The sequence below is a fragment of the Trachemys scripta genome, chromosome 8, assembly GCF_013100865.1.
Source record: "Trachemys scripta elegans isolate TJP31775 chromosome 8, CAS_Tse_1.0, whole genome shotgun sequence".
Taxonomy (NCBI): Eukaryota; Metazoa; Chordata; order Testudines; family Emydidae; genus Trachemys; species Trachemys scripta.
The window spans coordinates 75012850-75036579 of record NC_048305.1 but is presented as its reverse complement, the minus strand read 5'-3'; the positions used below and the strand labels follow the sequence as shown (position 1 = coordinate 75036579).

Here is a 23730-nt window from a genome sequence, read left to right as displayed (position 1 = left end):
GGTCCCTTCTGGCCTTAGAATCTATGGCCTGGTGCGACATGTTACGAAGACACAGGACTGGAAGCTGGCCTCTTTGTGTTGCACTGCTGGCACAAAGCAGCCATAAAGCTGGTGTAGCTGGTTGTGGGAGGGAATCCTCTGTTAGTGGAGAAAAAGTATAGCAGCTCCTATGCACTGCCACATACCGGTAAGCTGTTTGTAGTCAGCCTTTGGGCTGCTCTAATTCACACAGGGGGACCAACTTGGTGCATAGACGACCTAGGAAAATAAAGAATCCAAAAAAGTGGTCTAAAGCCATTTTTTCACCATCCCACCCTGCATACATCTTGACAGCAACCCACACTCTGAGTTGCTGAATGCAAGAAAATAAATTTCCTGTGTCATATGCCTTCAAAATGTCAACTGCAGACTTAAATTGTCCCCCCACTCAGATCTGGGACTTTTACAGCTCCTGTAAAAGCTGTAAAACACTGTTCTGGCCAGATACGCCAAACCCGTGGAAAAAACGCAGAAATTGGGCTTGTTTTTGGCTTAATTGGCTTGTGAGTTGCTTGTTGGCTAGTTTTTGGCTTGTAGCTTGTTTGGCTTCTAGCAGCTTGTTGCCCTTTTTTTTTTTTTTTTTTTTGATCAACTCCCAACAAGCAGGGGCAAGGGGGGGAGAGAATCAGGGATGCACAGCAAGGTGCTTATTTAGTCAGGGTGCTTATTTACCACGTGAAAGTTGGCAACTGTGATTCTGGCATAAAAGGCCCAGGCATAAGGGACAAGGGTCTTATCACCATCCAGGAACTGAAGTACTGCAAGAAGAGACGATCCTGCATTTCAACATAATAAATGGCTCATTGAAATAATTTATAACAACCTTATGAAAACAGACAAATACTTGAAGTAAGAACAAACTCGTGTGTAGCCTAGCTTCACTAACAATCAGTCTACACACTCACAACTAAGATAACATGCTGAATCAGATGGGAAACTGTCTGGGAACTGCTCTCATTTATTCATAAAGATTTTAGCCTTGCAAATCAATTATGTAAAATAGTAGATTGCATCCCATAATGCAGGGTTGGGCAAACTTTTTGGCTCAAGGGCCACATATGGTTAGGGAAATTGTATGGCGGGCATGAATGTTCATGAAATTGGGGGTTGGGGTGCAGGAGGGCTCCAGCTGGGGATGCAGGCTCTGGGGTGGGGCTGGAGATGAGTGGGTGGGGGTGCAGGAGGGTCTCTGGGCTGGGACTGAAGGGTTCGGAGGATGGGCGAGGGAATCTGGGCTGGGGCAGGGGCATGGGAGGGGACCAGGGGGCCAGGCTCTGGGCAGCACTTAACTCAAGCGGCTCCCAGGAACAGCAGCATGTTCCCACCTCTGGCTCCTATGCGGAGGTGCGGCCAGGCGGCTCTGCACACTGCCATGTCCGCAGGCGCCACCCTTGCAGCTCCCATTGGCTGTGGTTCCCGGCCAATGGGAGTTGCGGGGGTGGCGCTTGGGGCGAGGGCAGCGTGCAGAGCCCCTTGGCTGCTCCTACACGTAGGAGCCAGAGTGGGGACATGCGGCTGCTTCCAGGAGCCATGCGGAGTGGGGCAAGACCCCGACCCTGCTCCCCGGTTGGAACGCCGGAGCAAGGAAAGCCCCCAACACTGCTTCCTGGCGAGAGCTCAAAGGCCCGATTTAAATGTCTGGGGGGCCATATGTGGCCCCTAGGCCGTAGTTTGCTCACTCCTGCCATAATGGAATCATATATATTTCAGCCCAAACCAGATAAAAAAAATGGCTTGAAACACCTCTTTTAGTCCATATTCAATCAGCAAACTATTCAAACATTTGAATCAGCCTCACATGTTCTTCAGTGAAATATAAATATCCTGATCCCATTTTAGATCTCTCTCCAAGAAAAACAGCTGAACAGGTTGCACAGACAGGAAGCTGGATATAAAGGGGAACGGCATCAAAGCTAACTTCACATAGCGCAATGTTCAATATCATAAATTTCAGATTTTATATAACATGCAACCAGTCACCAGCATGTCCTGATGAATGGCACTGAACTACTGACATCACATGGGATACAGGGTACTGCAGATTACAGCAAGCATACATGAAGTCTAATCATAGTTATAAATGCTACAGCTATAAAATGGCATCTGTAGGACTCTGAGCAAATGTGTTATGAATGGAACCTGAAAGCAAAATTAACCACATGATTTAAAAAAAATCCAGTCTGAAGCATCTAACCCCGAGGATAGCAATGCTCTTAACTTAAATACAAGAATTTCCCTTTCCCTTAACAGGGCCTTCTTTATTAACATGTGAGAAATATACAATGCAGCCCATTTGTATTGGCCATCATTGCCGTCAGCAGAGCTCCCACTCCCCATTCTTCCTGGTTCTTAGTCCTGTCCCATCCCCTCTGTTAATCTTCTGACAGAGATGCCTCCACACAGTGGCACTACCTCCCTAGTTATTCACAACAGAATAATGCACGTATTTTACAAAGCACAGGTCATCGGGAAGGAAGGGTGGGAAGATGTCCAAAATGGAAGGGGGTGAGGGCACTCCTGAAACTGCTACCTAAAACTAGCCCCTCCCTAATTCAACTGCATGTGGACCTAAATTAAATATACAAAAGCCTGATACCAAAGACCCATCACTCAGTGCACATTCTGCCACTTGTGTATAGGGCAATCCTTATTGGGACTGACCTTTTCTTTCCCTTACACTCTCCTCCCTGTTACCTTTGCTTTTTGCAGGCTGTTGTAGCTGTGGCTTCTAATCATAATTCAGTCAATACAGCAACAGGTGTAATCTCACTTGTTTCACTGCAGGGGAGTGGTGTGGGAGAGGTCAGTGTAATTTCCTTTTTCTCTGTTTGATGGTTCTATGAGGCAATATAAGAAACATTCTATAGCTGTCACTACAGTGGCAGAGATGGCAGCCTGCCATCTATCTGGTTTTCAATACACTTTGGGCCAGATTTTTTAAGGTATTTAAGTGCCTAAAGATGCAGATAGGTGCTTAGTGGGATTTTCAAAAGTGCCTAGCCAGGTTAGGCACCTGACTCGCAGTAACACCTATCTGCATCTTTAGGGACCTATATACATTTGAAAATCTGGCCCAAATTTATAACTACAGCAGGCCATTTTCACACCAAAAAAACACACCCACACACAACCTGGGAAGAGGCTTAGCTGCAGCAACCTCTTTCTTATCCCCTTCAGCCACCTCCTCTTCTTCCCTTCCTCCCGTTAAGAGCTGATGTAAAAAGCTGCACAGAGGAAACCATTTGCCGTGCACAACACCAGCAAGTTTCATTGGTCCAACAACACCCAAGAACTATGCTGTGTGTTCCTGAACACCATCTACTGTCTTCCTAACTGTTAGCCTATATACAGCTATAGAAGACTCCTGGAACGCCTCCCTCGTCTCTTGCCTTACTCTTCTTTAACTTCATTTTTGTGATGTACCGCTCAGACAGTTTTTCTTTCATTGCCATCACAGTTGATTCATATTCTCTGTCAGCCCTTGTACCTGGCCTTTTCTCCTCCCCTCTGTTGCTGACCCTGTCTAGGCTGTCACCAGTCTAACATCTGTCTTGCCTGACACTATGCTGAAGGAGCCCTGCCTCTAAAATGGACTGATTTCCTTCAGCACAGCAAAACCACAAAAATGTTTCATATTTTAATAATCGTAGTGAGACTGTGATCAGCTCGGAAAAACCAGAATCAGTTCTACTCTGGCAGGGTGGGCAGCATTTTCAGCTGTGGATGCCTAAAGTTAACAGTTTAATTCCTATTAGACACCTAAATAAATGACCAGATTTTCAAAAGTGCTGAGCATCCAACAGCTCCCACGGATCACAAAGTGCTGTTGGATGCTCAGCACTTTTGAAAATTAAATCTATATTTAGGAGCCATAAGAAAAATAACCTGGGAGTTAGTTTTAGACTCCATTTTTAAAAATCTTGACCAGTGAGTGCATGTGTTTGGGGATGGTTGGCTCTATTCTATTTACCCACACAAAAAACTTGGTGTAGTTGAGTAGAGGCTACAGGATCATATTAGTGCTCTGAGTACATATTATCGTTCAACAATTTTTATTCAAATTATTGGGATTTTCAGAAAAAAACCTGGCAACTGTTGGTCCTGGATGACCAGGGTAAGGCATTTGCTGAAGTGATATTGTAACATCATGGGTATCCAAGTGAACGAGGAACATATTAACTAAAACAATCCAGCAAACAAAGCAGCTGGAGCCATCACACTGCAGCACATGCCTACCCTAGAGCAGATGGGAGGTGACATCACCCTGCCCAAAAGAGCACTTTGTTCCACCTAACATTCCCCCACCTTCTCTTGCAACCCAGACCCACTTGCAACTCAAAGAAGGAGGGAAAAGAATGGAACTACAACATATTAGGAGATCTTGAAGCAGGTTTCCCTCCCTCCCCCCCATGAAGTGAGTGAGACACACCATGTAAAAGGAACAGTTTTATTCCAATCAGATGCACATATAGAGAAAGCTATAGCATCATGCTACGAAAGACAGGGAAAAGGAACTTCAGCCTCAAAGGACCACTCCTTGAATAGTTATACAGCCTGAAATTATTACCATAATCTGCCTGGCAACAAATTACACTCTAACTCCCCCTTGTGGCTCTGCAAAATCTGTTGCAGGAAAGTACAGCTGTAATCTGGTTTCCTTCCAGATATGAAAGAGAGTCAAACACAGGCTTCTTGTCTTTTCTACACTAAACAACTGAACCATTGTTGAACTGCTCTCCTTGAACGAGTCTCAATGACAGTATCAGAGACAAAACCATTTCCAACACCATGTCAGGATCCCTTGGATGGTGTGATCCACTCACATAGATTCAGCTACTACCACCTTTTACCATCCAAGGTAAGATCAAAGCAACACTCATTGAACGGGGAAAATGTTTTGAAGAACAAGCCAGGATACTCTCTTCCCTTTCTTCAAAGCTGTCTGCCCCTATTGGTCACAGTGGTGCCAAGCCTCAGCATTCTGTTCAATTCAACGCTTAGCCTAGAAGACTAGGTACCATCAGTGATGAAAAATGCCATCTTCCAACTCCAGCTTGCCAGGGAACTTCACTTCACCCCTTGCTCCCAAATAAGGTTCTGGCCACACTGATCCATGTGCCTGCCACCTCCACACTGGATTAGTGTACCTGTATCTGGGGCTGTAGGAGACAGCAATGCCGGGCCTCCAACTCCTCAATGGGACTGGCTGCCACAGCAACATAATATGGTTGCTTTGATCCCTCCTTCAGCTCCCAGTCCGCTTTTCTTGTTAGTGCAAGTCCTTTGTCCTGATCTTCAAAATAATCAATAGATCAGGACCTAGCTACCTCAGTAACCATAGCTCCATCCATTACTCACCATGATCACCTGCACTCCTCTGGGACAATACTGCCCACAAAACACAGGATGAAACATATGAGAACGAGAGACATTTTGCTCTCACTCAAAGGAAACAACCCCAGCAGCCAAGAAAGGTGCAATATAGAAGGGATAAGACTTCTGTGCCTGTACGGATGGCTATCGAAATCCAGCTCTACTGCAAATGATTAAATTATTTCATGTCACAGAGGGAGGAATAAAATCAACTCAGAACACATTTTAGCAACAATTCCACTTCCAGGTGACACCACCAACAAACGTAATCAATCAATTTTCCACTGTGTTAATTAATAAATTAATTAGTTCATGTTTGCATGAGCCTTTGAAAATTAAAAGTGTTGTACAGGTGCTATGTATTACATACTGCATTGCCTATTCAGTGCCACACCTCACCCCCACTTTATACAACATGTAGTGCCAGGACTCATGGTAACAGGAGGCCCATGAATGACAAAAGAGAATGAAGACCATAATGTGCATATTGGGATGGCCATTACCCTCTTCTCCCCCCACCACCACCATTATTATTTTATTATTTTTAAAGAAATGCTCCTGGCCTAGAGCCTGATGCAAATCCCAAAGTCAGTAGGAGTCCTTCCATTAACTGTAATGGGCATTGGATCAGGCCCCAGTGCCCAGTGTCTATCATGTCAATATAAGACACATTTTGTCGTCCATTTCAAAAATAATCATGCAAAAGACAACGATCTTCAATACAAATTTATGATTTTATAGGATGCATGATTCTGAACCACAAATAAAATCTTGTGTGTTGCCGTTCTTTAAAAGTAAGCATTGTCCTGTATTTTTAATTTCTTTGAAAAGCAGGTGGCCATTCTACTGTTACCCATACTTTTGCCTCATTGGCAATGCCATTTTGATTCAGTGACCTTATTAATAGCAGCATGACTCTCAGCATTTGGAAGCCATAAATGTGGATATTTTGAAGAAAAATAAAGGACACTCCAATTTCTTCCAATGAAATACATGGGAGGATTAAGAGCATTGTCATGAAACTCTGGACAGCAGGTCCGGCTTTAGGCTGCTTCCCCCAAATCGGGTCCCACACCTAAGAGGGCCCCGCGCCCTAAAGAAGAGCACCTAACTTAGGTGCCATTTTAATTTTTTTACTCACCTAGCGGCGGTCCGGGTCTTCGGCGGCACATCGGCGGCGGGTCCTTCACTCGCTCCGGGCCTTCGGTGGCATTTCGGCGTCGGGTCCTTCAGTGCCGTGGAAGACCTGGAGCGAGTGAAGGACCCACCGCCGAAGTGCCACCAAAGACCCAGACCGCCGCCGGGTATTCGAATCGAGCCCCGCACTTTCTAAAGCCGGCCCTGCTGGATGGTCCCTGAGACATAGAAACAGGTGGCATGTTTCATAGAAATACAGACTTTAACCGATGGTATTTACAGCAGAGATTTATGTTTTATCTCACAGCTCCCGGAATACTTCTTCCCTCCAAAAAGTAGCACTTTTGGCCAATTCCAGGGATACACAACAATGGAAATTGGTTTGCAAAATTGTTGTTTACCACAAAAGAATGACCAACAAGAGATGTGTGGCTTTTGCCATAGAACGTGGAGAGATGTTTGATGCCTTTACTACAGATAGAGCTGCAGAGGAAGAGGGATTTGGTGGACTGAGCATGTGTTTAAGATTCAGAAGTTCCTGGTTTCTACTGCTAGATCTGACTCACTTTCTCCATCTGTAAAAATGGGTTGATAATAGTTATCCACCTCAAAGGGATGAGGTGAGGATTAATTAGTTAACGGATGAAAGCACCATCCGAGCTCTAAGTATGCCTACTGGCGCCAAGGTACCATAGAAATTGGCGCAATATACTTTTACAGGTAGATAGATTTTCATCTCAAAGCTCAGCTATTGCAACTGTAGTGAATTTATAAGCTTTGATGTTTCAGGATCAAACAGAACTTCGAGTTAATGATTAAAAATAAATAAAATCAGAATGTGGTTATTAATAGAGTCAGCGATTTATAATGAAACTACAGAGATAAGATTATTCTTTAGCATGCAATCCTGGAAAGTAAATGACAGTCACAGAAACATCATTTTATGCATACCCAAGTCAGCAAAACTACAGCAGTATGTAAGAATAGGCATTGCTCTATACACCAGAGTCACCAATCCTACCTGCTGCAGTAACACAAGCGGAGAGAAAAAGAGTGCAAGAGTCAGCACTACAGAAAGATCACCCAATGACAGGTGGGGGGTAACTTTCTATTAATAATGACTACCATTCATTCTTGGGTGAACTAGAACTCATGAGTTGATTATCACTCAAAAGAGAGAGAATTCTAATGCCTACCATGTATTCAAACACCGATCTTAGTCAGAAAAATGATCAGGAACATCTAGGCATGGAAAAATCAAAAAGACTAGTCTAGGAAATTGTCTACTGGCCAAGCATGAATTAGACATGCAATAGGAAATTGTATTATATAGTTTTACATAGTGGTAGGCACACTTCTTGCATATTCACTGGGGGAAAAACAGCTTGGATTTAGGTCACTGTAACAAAAAGAACTATATGTGAATTACTATTTTCCAACTTTTCATAGACTGACCTGATGTCAACCACATCAACAAAAGCCGTGAGGATACCCCTGAAACCTATATTTGCATGGGTAAAATTCCAGCAACAATCATGGACAATATTATTCCATTGAAAAATTAGAGGGATTTCCATGAATTTAAACATATAGGGTGCAATTTTCAAAGATGCCTGGGGGAGTTAGCTACATAGTTTTCATTATATTTTAATGGGATTTGGGCATCTAACTCCCTTAGGCTCCTTTGAAAATCCCAGTTGTAACCATTAGACCAAATACACTGGGCTGATAAGAGCTTTTGGGGGGAACAGTAGAAACAAATATTTAAAATTTTAAAAATAGGGAATGTTCATCCTAAGAAACACAAGGCATATATGGATCCAAAAATGTTTAACAATGTAGTTGTCATTTTCCACTTTGCCTCAGAAAAGCACTCTCATTCCACAGTACAGATAAAAGCTTTAAGTCTTCTGACAGCCATGCTGGAAGTAAATGACTGTTGCTATAAACCATCTAAGTGATCATCCTTTCTCAATTCTCTTTATTTTTTAAAAAGTGAAAAACTCTATTCAGTATCATTCTACCGACCTACACTAGAGGGCAATGCATACCATCAGGCACTCCTCAAGTATCAAATTTTCAAATACTTTTTTTTTTTTGTCTGGAGAGAGATAATGAACTGGCTCAATAATCGTCTAAATTACTGACAATCTCTTCTTTCTGAACTGTTTTGGTGATCCACAAAAGGGTTGTATTAAAGCCATGTTTTCAGGTGACGTTCTGTTGAAAAGTTAAATATAAAAAAAATCTAAAAAAAGAACAGGAGTACTTGTGGCACCTTAGAGACTAACAAATTTATTAGAGCATAAGCTTTCGTGGACTACAGCCCACTTCTTCGGATGCATATAGAATGGAACATATATTGAGGATATATATATATATATACACATACAGAGAGCATGAACAAGTGGGAGTTGTCTTACCAACTCTGAGAGGTCAATTAAGTAAGAGAAAAAAAACTTTTGAAGTGATAATCAAGTTTTTTTTCTCTTATTTAATTGGCCTCTCAGAGTTGGTAAGAGGTTGTGTATATATATCTCCTCAATATATGTTCCATTCTATATGCATCCGAAGAAGTGGGCTGTAGTCCACGAAAGCTTATGCTCTAATAAATTTGTTAGTCTCTAAGGTGCCACAAGTACTCCTGTTCTTTTTGCGGATACAGACTAACACGGCTGCTACTCTGAAATCTTTCTAAAAAGCTTCCTGAAGTGACATTATAAAATAGCCTCCATGCCAGTGGGTTTCTTCCAGTTTGACAGTTTGTTCATAGTTAATTACAGAAGCTTTGTAAAGTATGTTTAATCAGGTATGTAGGAAGATTTTCAGATTTCTACTAATGGAGGCATATCCCGCATGTTGCTACCCTTATTATTTGCCCGCCTATCTGTTGCTGCTGCTACTATTGCAACAGGGACAAAGAAACAAAACTGGAAAATTTTGGATCTGAAAAATCCTCTTGCTGCTTGGTGTTGACAAATTCTATTGGAGTCTCCATCCCAGCTCTGATTCTTAATGGACAATGCTCACGGACAGGTTTAGAAATCTGGCAAACTCACTGCTCACAAGTCATAACATGCATCTCATTGTGCAAATCTCCAGAGGACAACATTAAACAGAAGCTCATTTTATCAGCATGAGCAGATCTAGATGATGCAGTTGGGAATTTTTCTGGAATGGGCTGATTTCTGGACAGGGTGAGGCTTCTGTAAAAGATTATCATGGTGTCTTGGGGGAGTCCTTTCAAAACATCTTCAGTGCCACAGTGAAAGGATTCTTTCCCAACCCTTTAACATTTGTGATGCCAATAGGTTGAAAAAAATATTTTCTTCCTATTATTCTCATGGAACTCTTTCCAAATGGTCTTTTTGGCATGTGAATGACCAACAATGGCAAGAAAATCAGTAAGAAATCATGATTACTGCCAATTTCCATATAAGAGCCAGACAGCTGCAAAAGTTAGTTCTGTTTTAATTTGGGAATAGTAATAAAAGGTTGGTCTCTACAATATTTTAATTTACCACCCAGGAAATGTCCCCAAATGAGCCGCAATGCTTCCTGCAGGGGAGATCACTCTCTAAAATACTGGACCGCACTGCAAAGCTACAGGAAAAGTAGGTTGACAGAGAGGCTCTGATGCCAAGCAAAGTTTTATTTTCAGACACATTAGGGTTAAGCCCTCATAATGCTGCTGCCATCGCTATAACAGTGTGACTCTCTGGGCAAATCTCACAAGTAAGATGGAATAAAACCTATAGAAGAAAATTAGGGTGACCAGATAGAAAGTGTGAAAAATCGAGATGGGGGTGGGGGGTAATAGGCACCTACATAAGAAAAAGCCACGAATATCGGGACTGTCCCTATAAAATCAGGACATCTGGTCACCCTAAAGAAAATACAGTTAGGTGATATGGGGCTGGGGTAAGCAGGTACAACTCATTTTCAATGGAGCATCACAAATGAAGGATGACAGCACTGCAGTTGTCACTTCCTTATGGCAGTGGTGAAACTGTTTCTCCACATTGATCTCTAAATATAAACTTTCTTCATGACCATACTCAGCAGACAGTCAGTCATAGATTTTGTAATTCTTTCCATTGAAGCTTTAATACACATTTCCAGAGTAAGCCCACAACTCATCAGTGATGCATTAAATTATGATTTCTGTCACTATCAGCAAACTGTATGGAAACACTGTGCAAGATTTCCATGTAAGGAGGCAATTAATCCATTCTTCCGTCTTCCCACCCTCTCCTAGCTACAATAAGAGAAAATAAACACTTTATTACAAAACCTCAAAGATCTTAGTAGTGGATAGGGGAGTGGTGGGTGGCTATATTTAGTTCATACAAATTTGATTGCAAGAGCTCAAATACAGCCCTGTTACACATTCACAGCTGGCACCTTTTGATCCTTTCGCCCATCCCCCTCAGAGCGATGGAGTTTGTTCTGTGGATGTGCAGACTCAGGCACAAAAAAAAAACAAAAAAAAAACCCACAATCCCGGCACAGGCAGCCAATGGATCCATTATTTGGTTCATAAAACTTCTAAAATCTCACAGAATGTACAACGTTCTTTTGTTTTTATAAATCTCTTTCATGACTTTGTTAGCAGCCTAACTCAAAGTAGACTGGCCTGTTTTCACTTCTGGAATAAAAGGGTATTCTGAAAGAGCCATTTAACTGTGGCCATGGTTTCAGCAGTACTGTGAGCACAAAGGACGGGTTGAAGTCATGTTGCCACTTTTCAGGACTCAGGCTCCAACACGTCAGTACATTTTTTCCCCCTTGGAACTGGTTTATGCATAATTAGCTCTCTTTTTATCAACTGGATGACATAATGCATCATTAGTCAAGATGCAGTAAACTGCCATTTGGGAACTTTAATTTAGATTCAAGTATGAGAAACTCTATAACGTGCCTATAGAGTCTTCTCTGAGAAAGAACATGTTCAAAGGATTAATGTTACAAATGAGCAGTCTAAAATATCTGCTGTCATTGAGCAGCATTAATAGGAAGGAAAACGAATCCTTTTGCTGTCACTCTGGGTAGAGCACTTTCTAAACAGGTCCCTCAATTTACCTCTAAATGCAACTAATTATTTACTTCAGCTCCAGACAACAGTTTTTGGCAAGGAAAGAAAGTACGGATGAAAAACTAAAATGATACAACAAACCTACAAGGGTGTGTTAAATAACAGATTATAAACAGCTCCATCTTTTATGGCGACATCTGGCTGCAGCTCCTGGTGTGCATCTAACACCACTATGCTTTGTTTATTGTGGAGACACTTGGCGTATTGTAATTTTCTTGAATCCAGCCAGTAACTATATTATTTTTTCCTTATTCCACAATGAATCCCCTCCATTCTATTTAAAACTGAATTGCAGCTCATCTGGGAATGTTTGTCATTTCCAAGCAGGAGCACTTTTTGAAACAAGTACTCCATGGAAACCAGCATATGTTCGTACTACAGACTGACAGAGCCCAGCTCCCCAGTTCACAAATCGAGGACACTGCCAGGAAAGAGGGGGAGCTGGAGGATTCCCAGCACACCCTGAAGGAAGGAGGTGGCATGCAGGAAACTCCATACAAGTCTGGTCTGACCAGTAGTCTGACCAGAGACTCAGAGAACTGGAAGGGATCTCGAGAGGTCATCTAGTCCAGCCCTCTGCACTCATGGCAGGACTAAGTATTATCTAGACCAGTGGTCTCCAAAGTGGGGTACGCAAGAGGATCCTTGGGGGTGAGCAGAAGGAGGAGCACTTTTTTTTTTTTTGCGCTTTGACAGTTCGGGCGGGAGTCCGAGGTTTGTTTTTTTTCTTGCTTCGGCGCGGCAGGGGTTGCGTGCTCAAAAAATTTTTACTGATAGGGGTGCACGATCAAAAAAATTTGGAGACCACTGATCTAGACCATCCCTGACAGGAGTTTGTCCAACCTGCTCTTAAAAATCCCCAATGATGGAGATTCCATCAGCTCCCTAGGCAATTTATTCCAGTGCTTAACCAATCTGACAGTTAGGAAGCTTTTCCTAATGTCCAACCTAAACCGCCTTTGCGGCAATTTAAGCCCATTGCTTCTTGTCCTGTCCTCAGAGGTTAAGAACAATTTTTTTCCCTCCTCCTTGTAACAACCTTTTATGTACTTGAAAACTGTTATCATGTCCCCTCTCAGTCTTCTCTTCTCCAGAATAAACAAACCCAATTTTTTCCCTCATAGGTCATGTTTTCTAGACCTCTAATCATTTTTGTTGCTCTTCTCTGGACTTTCTCCAATTTGTCCACAACTTTCCTGAAATGTGGCACCCAGAACTGGACACAATAGTCCTGTTGAGGCCTAATCAGCATGGAGTAGAGCAGAAGAATTACTTCTCGTGTCTTGCTTACAATACTCCTGCTAATACATCCCAGAATTATGTTTGCTTTTTTTTGCAACAGCGTCACACATATTTAGCTTGTGGTCCACTATGACCCCCAGATCTCCTTCTGCAGTACTCCTTCCTAGGCCAGTCATTTCCCATTTTGTATGTGTGCAACTGATTCTGCATGCTGTGTACACAATGTTTCTCCCTCTGGATCCCAGGACTCTGAAGGGAGGGTATGCTGGTGTCAGGCCATGCAGCTGGAGTCTGAGGAAAAGGAGGTATAAGTGTCTGAGCTGTGGGGGGGACCCCACAGCTGGGCTTTGAAGGGAGGGGTGGAGGTGTCTGACCCTAAAGCTGGGATCTGTAGGGAAGGGGTTACAGGTGTCTGGGACAGGGGGCCCTGTGCAGCCCCCTCCACCATCCACCAAATACCCACCTCCCAGCACACACACAGACCCCTCCAGAATCCGCCAAATACCCACCTCCCCATACACACACAAACCCCTCCAGCACCCGTCAACTGTACCCCCTCCAGCATCCTCCAACTGTACTCCTCCTCCAGCGACCCTTCCCCCTTACCTGGGCAGTATCCTCTCTTTGGAAACCTCTATATGGTAACTTTACAAAGGCAGGGTGAAAAAATGAGAATCAACTAAAAGACCAGAAGGGCAGAGTTTTCCCCCAAGATGTGCCCAGCTGGCACGTGTGACACACCCAGACTGAGGTGCCCAACAAAAACATAACAGAGAAACAGGAACTGGGTTGTCATAGAGGTTTCTTTAACTCTACTCCCAGGGGAATCTTTTTTGGTGTCTTTATGGTTACAGACAGGTATTTTGAAATAAATAATCAAAATTATTGAAACTGGAGTGATTATATTGTGTTATTTTGACAAATAAAATATGCAGAATTTTAAACTATTGTGTGCAGAATTTTTAATTTTTTGGTGCAGACTTCCCCCAGGAGTACAGTGTAGCATTTATGTGATATTTTGGAAAAGCTGCAACTGGCAGGAGCCAGCTTTCATGCTGCATTTCGATTGCACATGGCTATGTTATCATCTGGGTAATGCCAACAGGTGCAGACTACTTGAACGCAAGGGAACTAAATCTACCCCATTATACACTGGTTTTATGCCATGGTAGATGAGAACAGAATCACATGAAAGCCCTTTTCCCCAAAGAGTTTACAATCCAAACAACCTGATAAACAATGGAGTATAAGAAAATGTAGCATGAATGGTCACATTTTCTATGTGATTATCGTTAGAACCATACTTTATGTTTGGGTACTTATATTTAAATTTATTTTCAGCCATCTAATTTAACACTTTGCAGTAGGAAGGTCTAAGGGCTTGTGAATGGGCACCACTGTCCTCTCCTGGAAAACCCTGGCTGGTAAGTCCCCTTGGTAAATTGAGCAACACACAGGTCCACCAAGGTATCTTCACCATGTGCATTTTTTGTTTATCTCCTTCTTAAGCTCCAGGTACAATACAGCCATATAGCAGCAGTTATGAGAAGCCTCCTTTCAGCACCCTGGTTTAGCTTTTTAAATTGCCTGCTTTCCTTCCTGGGTTCTCCAGCTGGTGAGCTAATTACCTCATTAACTCATCAAGCTACCAGCTCTCTCCTACCTTCAACCCACTCAGTGCCCTACTTGTTCTAGGTGACCAGGTGCTGTTTTAATAGAGCCCAATTTGAAGCAGCTCATGGCACCCTGGCACAGGGCTACAGAGCTATGTTCTCTTGTATGCATCAGACAGTTTGGTCTTAGCAAAGTTCTCTTGCTCACAGCTAGAACCGCAGGAATCCTATCTATTCTGATATCACATATTAACAAAGTGAAATGCTCTTGGTGCTCTTTTTATTGATTTTTTCCCCTTCCTCATTTTATTTACTTCTAAGGGTTAATTTTGTTGCTTATCTCTTATCAGTGCCACTTCCTTCTATAACAGGCTTGTGTCAAAGATTATCAAATAAAAAGAGGTGAGGTAACTAATGGAAAAATCTTGAGTCTGCTTCAACTCCATGAGCTCAAGCAAAGCAAACTAAGACTTTGTGCCTCTTGCCAAATACACTTGTTAAGTGCATACTGCAGTGGTGGGTAGGAGCACAGCTGGATGCTACAAGAACCTCTGCACTGAACTTTGGGACCTTACAGGGACTTTATTGTTCTGCAGTTTACAAATACTACTTTCCAACTATAGCATCTTTTATCCAAGGAGCTGGGAGAGCTTTATAAACATTATAATATATTAATCCTCACAAGGTGAAGTACAGCAGGTTATAAATAAGCACAATGAAAAAAATTGAGAAGACACAAAAAATTAAAGATGCAAAAACCAAAAAGATTTTAAAAAATGTTCTTAAAAAGTTTAAAAACTAAATTAAAAGAAAATTAAAGACTAGCAGCTATTGAGATGTTCCCTTCTTTGTGCAACAAGATCAAGAGTGAGGTCAAAACAATTCTGGAAATCATATTTATCATCTGACATTGCACAAATCACAAGATATTGTTTTGTGTAGGTCCTACATAAATAGCAATTATTTCTTATTTCTATATGTATGTTTTAACTAGCTATTTAGAATCCACAGGATTTTTCCTATCAGGGGATTTTTATTCTAAGGCATGTCAAATTCTAGGCTTAAACTACTTGACAGTTCATTAAAATGAGGGAGCAGGAGAGGGGAAGTGGAAGAGATGGGGTTACTATGCCCTCCTCCTGTCTTACAAACTTGTTCCCCCAGGCTTCCCTCCCCAGCTCCAAAATCTTAATGATTAACAAACACATCAACTACTGACAAAAGTATGGGGCCTACTCCTACTGGAAAGATTACAGGCATCAGAATTAGCACTTAGTCTATTATCTTGTCACAGCATCACTTCCTGTTACCAAGCCCACTGGTGAATGACCAACACAGAACCTTTTCTTCCTCTCTGCCATATACATAGATGCCAACTTTTCCAGGCGCCGGTGGGTGCTCGGCCCTGCCCCCACCCCGACTCCACCCCTGCCCTGCCCCAACTCCACCCCCTCCCTGCCCTTATTGGACCCCTTCCCCAAATCCCCGCCCCGGCCCCACCTCTTCCCTGACTGCGCCGCGTTCCCTCTCCTCCCCCTCCCTCACAGCACTTGCCACCGCGAATCAGCTGTTTCGTGGCGGGAAGCGCTGGGGAGGAGGGGGGAAGAAGTGGAGCCACGGCGCACTCAGGGGAGGAGGTGGAGGTGGAGTAGAGGTGAACTGGGGCAGGGAGCTGCTGGTGGGTGCAGAGCATCCACCAATTTTTCCTCGTGAATGCTCCAGCCCTGGAGCACCCACGGAGTCGGCGCCTATGCATAGATTCTAAGGCCAGAAGGAACCACTGTGATTGCGTAGTTTCACCCACATATAACAAAGGCCATAGAATGTCCTCAAAATAATTCCTGTTTGAACTATACCATCTGTTTTTAAAAAATCCAATCTTGATTTTAAAATTTCCAGTGATGGAGAATCCATCACAATCTTTGGTAAATTGTTCCAACAATGATTAACTACTATCTAAAAACTTAAGGCTCTTTTCCGGTCTGAATTTGTCTAATTTCAAAGTCTAGCCATTGGATCTTCTCTGCTAGACTAAAGAGCCCATTATCAAATATTTGTTCCCTATATAGGTACTTACAGACTGAAATCAAATCACCTCTTAACCTTCTCTTAGGTAAGCTAAATGGAGTCAGCTCCTTGAGTCTATCACTATTAGGCATGTTTTCCAATCCTTTAATCATTCTTCAGGCTCTTCTCTGAACCTTCTCCAATTTAGCCACATCCTTCTTGAATTGTAGACACCAGGACTGGACATAGTATTCCTGTAGTGGTTATACTAGTGCCAAACACAGAGCCAATATAACCTCTCTTCTCCTACTTGAGATTCCCATTTATGCATCCCAGGATCACATTTGCCTTTTTGGCCACAGCGTCACACTGGGAACTCATGTTCAGCTGATTATCCACCATGATCCCCAAGTCTTTTTCAGAGGCACTGTTGCCTAGGATAGAGTCCCATTATGTAAGAATGGCCTATATCCTTTATTCCTAGATGTGTAACTTTAATACATATGTATTAAAATGCAAATTACTTGCACCCGGCTTACCAAGTGATCTAAATCACTCTATCAGTGACCTCTCCTCTTCATTATTTAGCTCCTCCCCCACAATTTTTGGTGTCATCTGAAAATTTATCAGTGATGATTTTGTCTTCTTCCATGCCATTAATACGAATGTTAAATAGTGCAGGTCCAAGAACCAATCTAGACCATTCCGGGCAGGTGTTTGTCTAACCTGCTCTTAAAAATCTCCAATGACTGAGATTCCACTACCTCCCTAGGCAATTATTCCAGTGCTTATCTATCCTGACAGGAAGTTTTTCCTAATGTCCAACCAAAATTGCCCTTGTTTCAATTTAAGTCCATTGCTTCTTGTCCTATCCTCAGAGATTAACAAGAACATTTTTCTCCCTCCTCCTTGATAGCAACCTTTTATGTACTTGAAAACTATCATGTCCCCTCTCTCTTCTCTTCTCCAGATTAAACAAACCCATTTTTTTCAATCTTCCCTCATAGGTCATGTTTTCTAGACCTTTAATCATTTTTGTTACTCTTCTCTGGACTTTCTCCAATTTGTCCACACCTTTTCTGAAACGTGGCGCCCAGAACTGGACACAATACTCCAGTTGAGGCCTAATCAGCGCTGAGTATAATTAGTGTTAGTGTGTAACCTAGCAGTCTCACCTTAACTAGTGTGGACCAAATCCAGACTTGGCTCTAGCTTTTTAGACCAGAGATGAATTTGTAGCTGCATTTGTAAAGAGGAAAGTGCCAAATCTATAAGCCCTAAATTTCAGATTGGCTGGGGGTGGAGGGTAATCTTTTTGAGATATGACCTATTTCTTTCCTCTACTTCCCCAAAGGCCCTACCTCACAGTGAGAAATGTGGGATCATTTAACCAATTTAATTCAAATATTAAAAAAAAAACTTTAAAAAACAGTTACTAAATAGAGAATATTTATGATGTAACAGAAGCCTGTGAATATCAGAATATAGTCTCCCCAAAAAGAAACAGTCCTTGGTGGCGAAGCTGATTACCAAGTACTCTATTTTCTAAGTGTTTGCTTCACATGATATAATTAATTCTTTTTTTTCCCACCAATCTGAAAAATTTGATTGCAGTACTACTGGATTGCATAGGATTGGACATTGAAAATAGATTAATAATTGGCTATTGCTGATTACGTACACTATAAAATATTTGGGAAAGGATTTTGATGTTTTGAAGTGATACGGTACCTTCACATATTCCATAGCTGGATCCAGGATATTCTGACCTCTACAAAGGAAAAACACAGTAGTGAATCAAATGTTTTCTTATGCCAAAAGATGCTTTCAAGAGCAATAAGTTAAAATAGTTATTGTTAAACTCTAACCTAGAAAAATCAACATTTTGTTGCTCTAATGCCTCATACTCTCTATGTTCTAACAAATATATGCAGCCTTGTTTCCCTCCTGTCATTACTGAACTCCATTAATTCATTTGAAAACTCATTACACAGTTTTGAACAAAGAAAATCTTGAGAACAGCATCTCAACAGATGGCTAAAAATAGCTATTCGGCTATCCTTTGTAATCCTAAATGCTCTCTAAAATTCTTGAATATTACGCAAGTGAAGGGTGTTTATCTACTTTAGAATGAGGAAGACAGCTTTCTTCACTGAAAAAAATGAAAGCAAATCTTTTGTCTGAATACTTAAATGCCTTGGAAGACATTTTCCCCCCCAAACTTGAGCTAACCCACTGAAGGATTTCTATTTGTTAAATTTACTTGTGATCATATTAAAGTAATGAATATAAATCATACAAATCATATTGAAATAATGAAAAGGCAGTTTTCTTAGTGCTTCTAAATTCAAATGAAGAAAACAGATCTGGTTTTCTAATTGATGTTAGCCCTAAAAGTTATCTAGAGAAGACGGGGATAATGCAAGAAAGTGGAAAGTGAAAGTACAGGATCTTTCAGTTTCATTAGAGATAAAGCTCTGATGCGTAGGAGGGTGTGGGAGTTAAACCTGTATTTATAACTGAAGAAACTAACATGGTTCTTGCAAGCTCTGTTACAACCATAACTAAGCCACAATATAGTCACTGTTGTAATTACTTGCCATAGAAATAGAACATTAAATCAATAGGGCTCCATTTCTTTTTTAAAAAAGAGTCTTCGTGCTATTTTCCCATCTGCACAAATGGCAAATATTCCCAAAGGTGTAGAAACCTAGAAGACGGTCCACTCATCACAATTACAGCTCTTTCTACAAAATGTAATTAATAAAAACCCCAAGTATTTACAAGATTTTTGGAAGAGGACTAGCTTACAAAACCTACAGGTTGTGCTTGGATTGTTTCTGCAGAACTTAAAGGCACACATATAATACTAGTGTTCCCTTTAAAAAAACCCTCACAACTAACACACACACAAAACCAGACACACCTGTAAGGGAATATGAGTTTGGTGTGACAACCATGAAATGGAAAATTTGTATAAGGCTATTGACAGGACTTAAATTCTCATGTATTTCCTGGAACCCCTCATGTTCCTCCCCCTCCCCCTATTCGGGGCTTAGGGCTTCAGCCCCATAGGTTTAAAAATATTTACTGAAGCTCTGCTCTGGACAGCTCTGGCTGAATTTAAGCCTTGGCTATTGATCATATTACATCTGGAAACAGCATCTTGCACAGTGGGGGGTTGTTATGATATAATGCTTCTAATGTAATATGCAACTTCAAAATGTGTAGGAGTTGAGTTTTTCCAGAATTAGTCTGACCTGGAATTCTTTGTCTCCAATTTCTCAGTATTGTCTGAATGTAGTTTTAAATAAACTCAATAAGCTATTGTATATCTAACTTGCCGGTCTGGGCTCTTAACTTTTAATCCAAAACATAACAATTGGGGAAATAAAACACCATCACCAGCCCCCAAAGACATTTCTACACTGGGGAAAATTTAGCTGCCAGGCTGGTATCAGTGGCTGCTATTGTTTGTTATAGAGTCATTCACAAAGGCCCAAATCCCATTCCCAGCTAAGTTAATGTGTTTGGCTGCTGAGTTCAGTGGGAATAGGATTTGGCCCAGTGTAAAAAGCTGCTTTTTAAAAGTGACTTGCAAAGAAAAACATATAGGTTTGTGCGCTTATTTCTCTTTTATGATGCATAAATAAGGTCTGAAAGAGTAATTATTTATTTGCTTGGCTTTCTATTTGATTTTTACATTAAAAATTAGGAATAGAATTTTCAAAAACACTAACTAGAGGCCCAATTCTACTTCTATTAAATGCTGGATGCTTTTGAAAATTCTACAGTTGGGTCTTGTCCACCCTGTTTTTCCTGGACAACTGAAGAACTATATGTCATGATACCCAAAATATCAAGAGAGTGAAACATGAGCATTAAAATTAACCACTAATTTATTTGATAGCTTCTGAAATAGTAATGAATACATTTCATCCTGTACTATGCTTAGTTATACCGTGTTCAATACTAGTTCAGCTATACCCATTGTGAGGACTGGGTGATTTTCCTAGTGTAGATAAGACAATAGCGTTTTCTAGGCTAGACAGGGCCTAGAGATATTTAATTTAAAAAGACCCAACAACTTTAAGAAAAAACAAATCCATCCAGATCTTTATCCACCATAAAGAAAGAAAGAAGAATCCACACACATTTTTCCCCCGGTACAGGTCACCCACATACTAATAATACTTTGAAAGTTCATAACACCATCCATCAGATATTCAAAGCCCTTTGCAAATATGGATTAATTTTACAATAGCCCTATAATGCTTGACTTGTATAGTATGTAAATGGTGGGTCCACAAGTTAGTTTACCTTTTATATTTGTAAACAAAGGTACATTTTATGTAGGTGTGGCTTAATAGAGTGGGAGAGATTATTTTCTCCACTTAAAAGATGGAGAAAATGACACACAGACAGGTTTAGCATTTTTCCCAAAGTAACACACCAAACTGGTGGTAGAGCCATGAGTAGAACCCAGGATCTGGTGAATCCCTGTTAGCCACATGTTCTCTCAGTCCTGTATGCACAAAACAATCAATAACACCCAAGACCACAATACGCAAGTATGAAAAAATGCGCACACAGTCCGATTTTATATTAAGCAGATTGGGTTACCAGCAGGAAAGGGGTATTTTGAAATTTTCAAATGACTTCAGGTTGGATGGCAGGTGTTGCAGTCCCAGCCATCTCTAAATGAACTGCAGCTGACAATTTGTATCAATACAATATAATATTAAGGTCTGTCTTTCATGTAATGTTATTAAATTTCAAATAAAGCTAATGTTTATCTTTTTATTTAACTTGAGTTTAGAGAGCTCTTGATTGGTCTCCGTTTACTCGCAGTATGTTTGCATTAGAGAGCAATGCTTGACTTGTGTAGTATGTAAATAGTGGGTCCACAAGTTAGTTTACCTTTTACATTTGTAAACAAAGGTACATTTTATGTAGGTGTGGCTTAATATCTTTCCCCTTACAGTGCTAAAAGGAAAAAACAATTCTAAGCAGTTTGCCACTTAGACATGTACATTTAAACCATGATTTACCCAAGTGATACGTTCCCCCCTGCACCACACCCCCAGAGCCAACAAGCTTGTCTCTGTCACCAACAGAAGTTGGCCCAATAAAAGATTTTACCTCACCCAGATACTAGTCTGAAGCAGACAGTAAAACATTTTGGATCATCTGAATACCCTGCAGTGGAGTCAACACCCTTCCCCGTCTCAACAGCAGAACAAAATCTGCCAGAGTTTCTTTCGTGTTGATGTAATCTGGGATTGGTAGGGTTTGTAACGGTAGTTCTCAAGGTACCTCGGGCCATGTCTACACTACAAACATTGGCCACCGCAAGTTATGTCGGCATAAAGCTGCCATAGTTAGTATATCGCTTGTGCGCGTGTATACTTGACTCCTTGTGACCTTCTGAACGTACTCACCAGAAGTGCTTGTGTCTATGCACAGTACTGTGTACCATGGGTAGAGATCCCACTGTGCACGATCTTTTGGGAAGTTTTGACAATGCGTGGTGGAGCAGAAACAAGTTGCTCAGGAGTGACTGGGAACAAAGGGTCATGTTCCCAGCATGCAATTTTCTCCATCCCATATTGTCATCTATATCCCATAATATTAGCACCTTTTAGAAAAAAATCCAATGAACCCACAGGGCCTTCCTTGCTGTCCGCCATCCCTGACAGAATAATTGAACCTGCACAACTCTGCACTATTGTCGTGAGTATTGCAGGCACAGGACACATGATCCTCCAGTATTTGAAGAGCTGGAAGAAGAACCGAATCAGCAGGAAACATGGTGATTTCTTGGCAGACAGATTGCTGTAGGACATAGCAAGAACCAATTTAAGACTGTTGGTGGCATTCACAGAGCAGCTGCAGTGGTGCCAATTCTGGGTCTGAGAAACGAGAACTGACTGATGGGATCACATCATAATGCCGGTTTGGGTCGATGAGCTGTGGATGCAAAACTTTCAGATGTGCAAGGCCATGTTCCTGGATCTCAAGTATCAGGGGGTAGCCGTGTTAGTCTGTATCTACAAAAACAACAAGGAGTCTGGTGGCACCTTAAAGACTAACAGATTTATTTGGGCATAAGCTTTCGTGAGTAAAAACCTCACTTCTTCGGATGCATAGAGTGAAAGTTACAGATGCAGGCATTATATACTGACACATGGAGAGCAGGGAGTAACTTTCACTCTATGCATCCGAAGAAGTGAGGTTTTTACTCACGAAAGCTTATGCCCAAATAAATCTGTTAGTCTTTAAGGTGCCACCAGACTCCTTGTTGTTCCTGGATCTGTGTGCCAAACTCACCCCAGTCCTCCCATGCAGGGACACCAGAATGAGAGTTGCATTGACAGCAGAGAGGCAAGTGCCAATTGCACTGTGGAAACTTGCAACAGCAGATTCCTTACCAGTCAGTGGAAAATCATTTTGGAGTTAAAAAATCCACTGTGGGGGCCATTGTCATGCTAATGTGCAGGGCCACTAATTGTGTCCTGCTATGCAGGACTGCGACGGTGCAATGTATGGGACATAGTGGATAGATTTATAGCAATAGGAGTCCCAAACTATGGTGGAGCAATAGAGGGCACGCATATCTCTATTGATTACTGGGGATGCTTCACTGACATCAGTGCTGGCTGGCCAGAGAAGGTGCATGACTAAGGCTACAATTTTGTCATGGACATTTTTAGTAAAAGTCATGGACAGGTCATGGGCAATTAACAAGAATTCACGGAAGCCATGACCTGTCCCTGAGTTTTACTAAAAATATCCATGACAAAACAGGGAGGGAGGAGGGTCCAGCATCTTGCCCTGTTGTGGCTGGGAGCTGCGACCCCTGCCCCATGGCTGGGAGGGACCCCAGCTGTGGAGCTGCTGGGGGATTCCCCCTCCACCACCCGCAGCAGCTGGGGAGCAGCCAGGGATTGCCTGGTGGTGGCAGAGGTACCCCGCAGCTCCTGGCCACCACGGGAGGCAGGGGTAACCTTGCAGTTCCCAGCAGCTGTGGGCTGAAGTCACAGAGGTCTGTGGAAGTCGTGGATTCTGTGACCTCCGTGACCAAACTGCAGCCTTATGAATGACATTCACATTTTTAAGAATACAGAACTGTTAGAAAACTACAAGCACGGACATTCTTTCCTGACTGGCAGATTACCATTGGTGATGTTGAAATGCCAGTAGAGATCCTGAGGGACACAGCCT

General features: G+C 41.9%; 1 protein-coding gene across 3 annotated transcripts in view; it reads right to left on the bottom strand.

Annotated features, from left to right (window-relative positions):
* BCAR3 (BCAR3 adaptor protein, NSP family member) overlaps positions 1 to 23730 on the bottom strand; it is a 179071-nt gene that overhangs the window by 46462 nt on the left and 108879 nt on the right. For all 3 annotated transcript variants that reach the window (XM_034779730.1, XM_034779727.1, XM_034779728.1), the window contains one exon: positions 18238 to 18277. In XM_034779730.1, coding sequence (XP_034635621.1) covers positions 18238 to 18277 — 40 coding nt within the window. The remainder of the gene's footprint in view (positions 1 to 18237; positions 18278 to 23730) is intronic.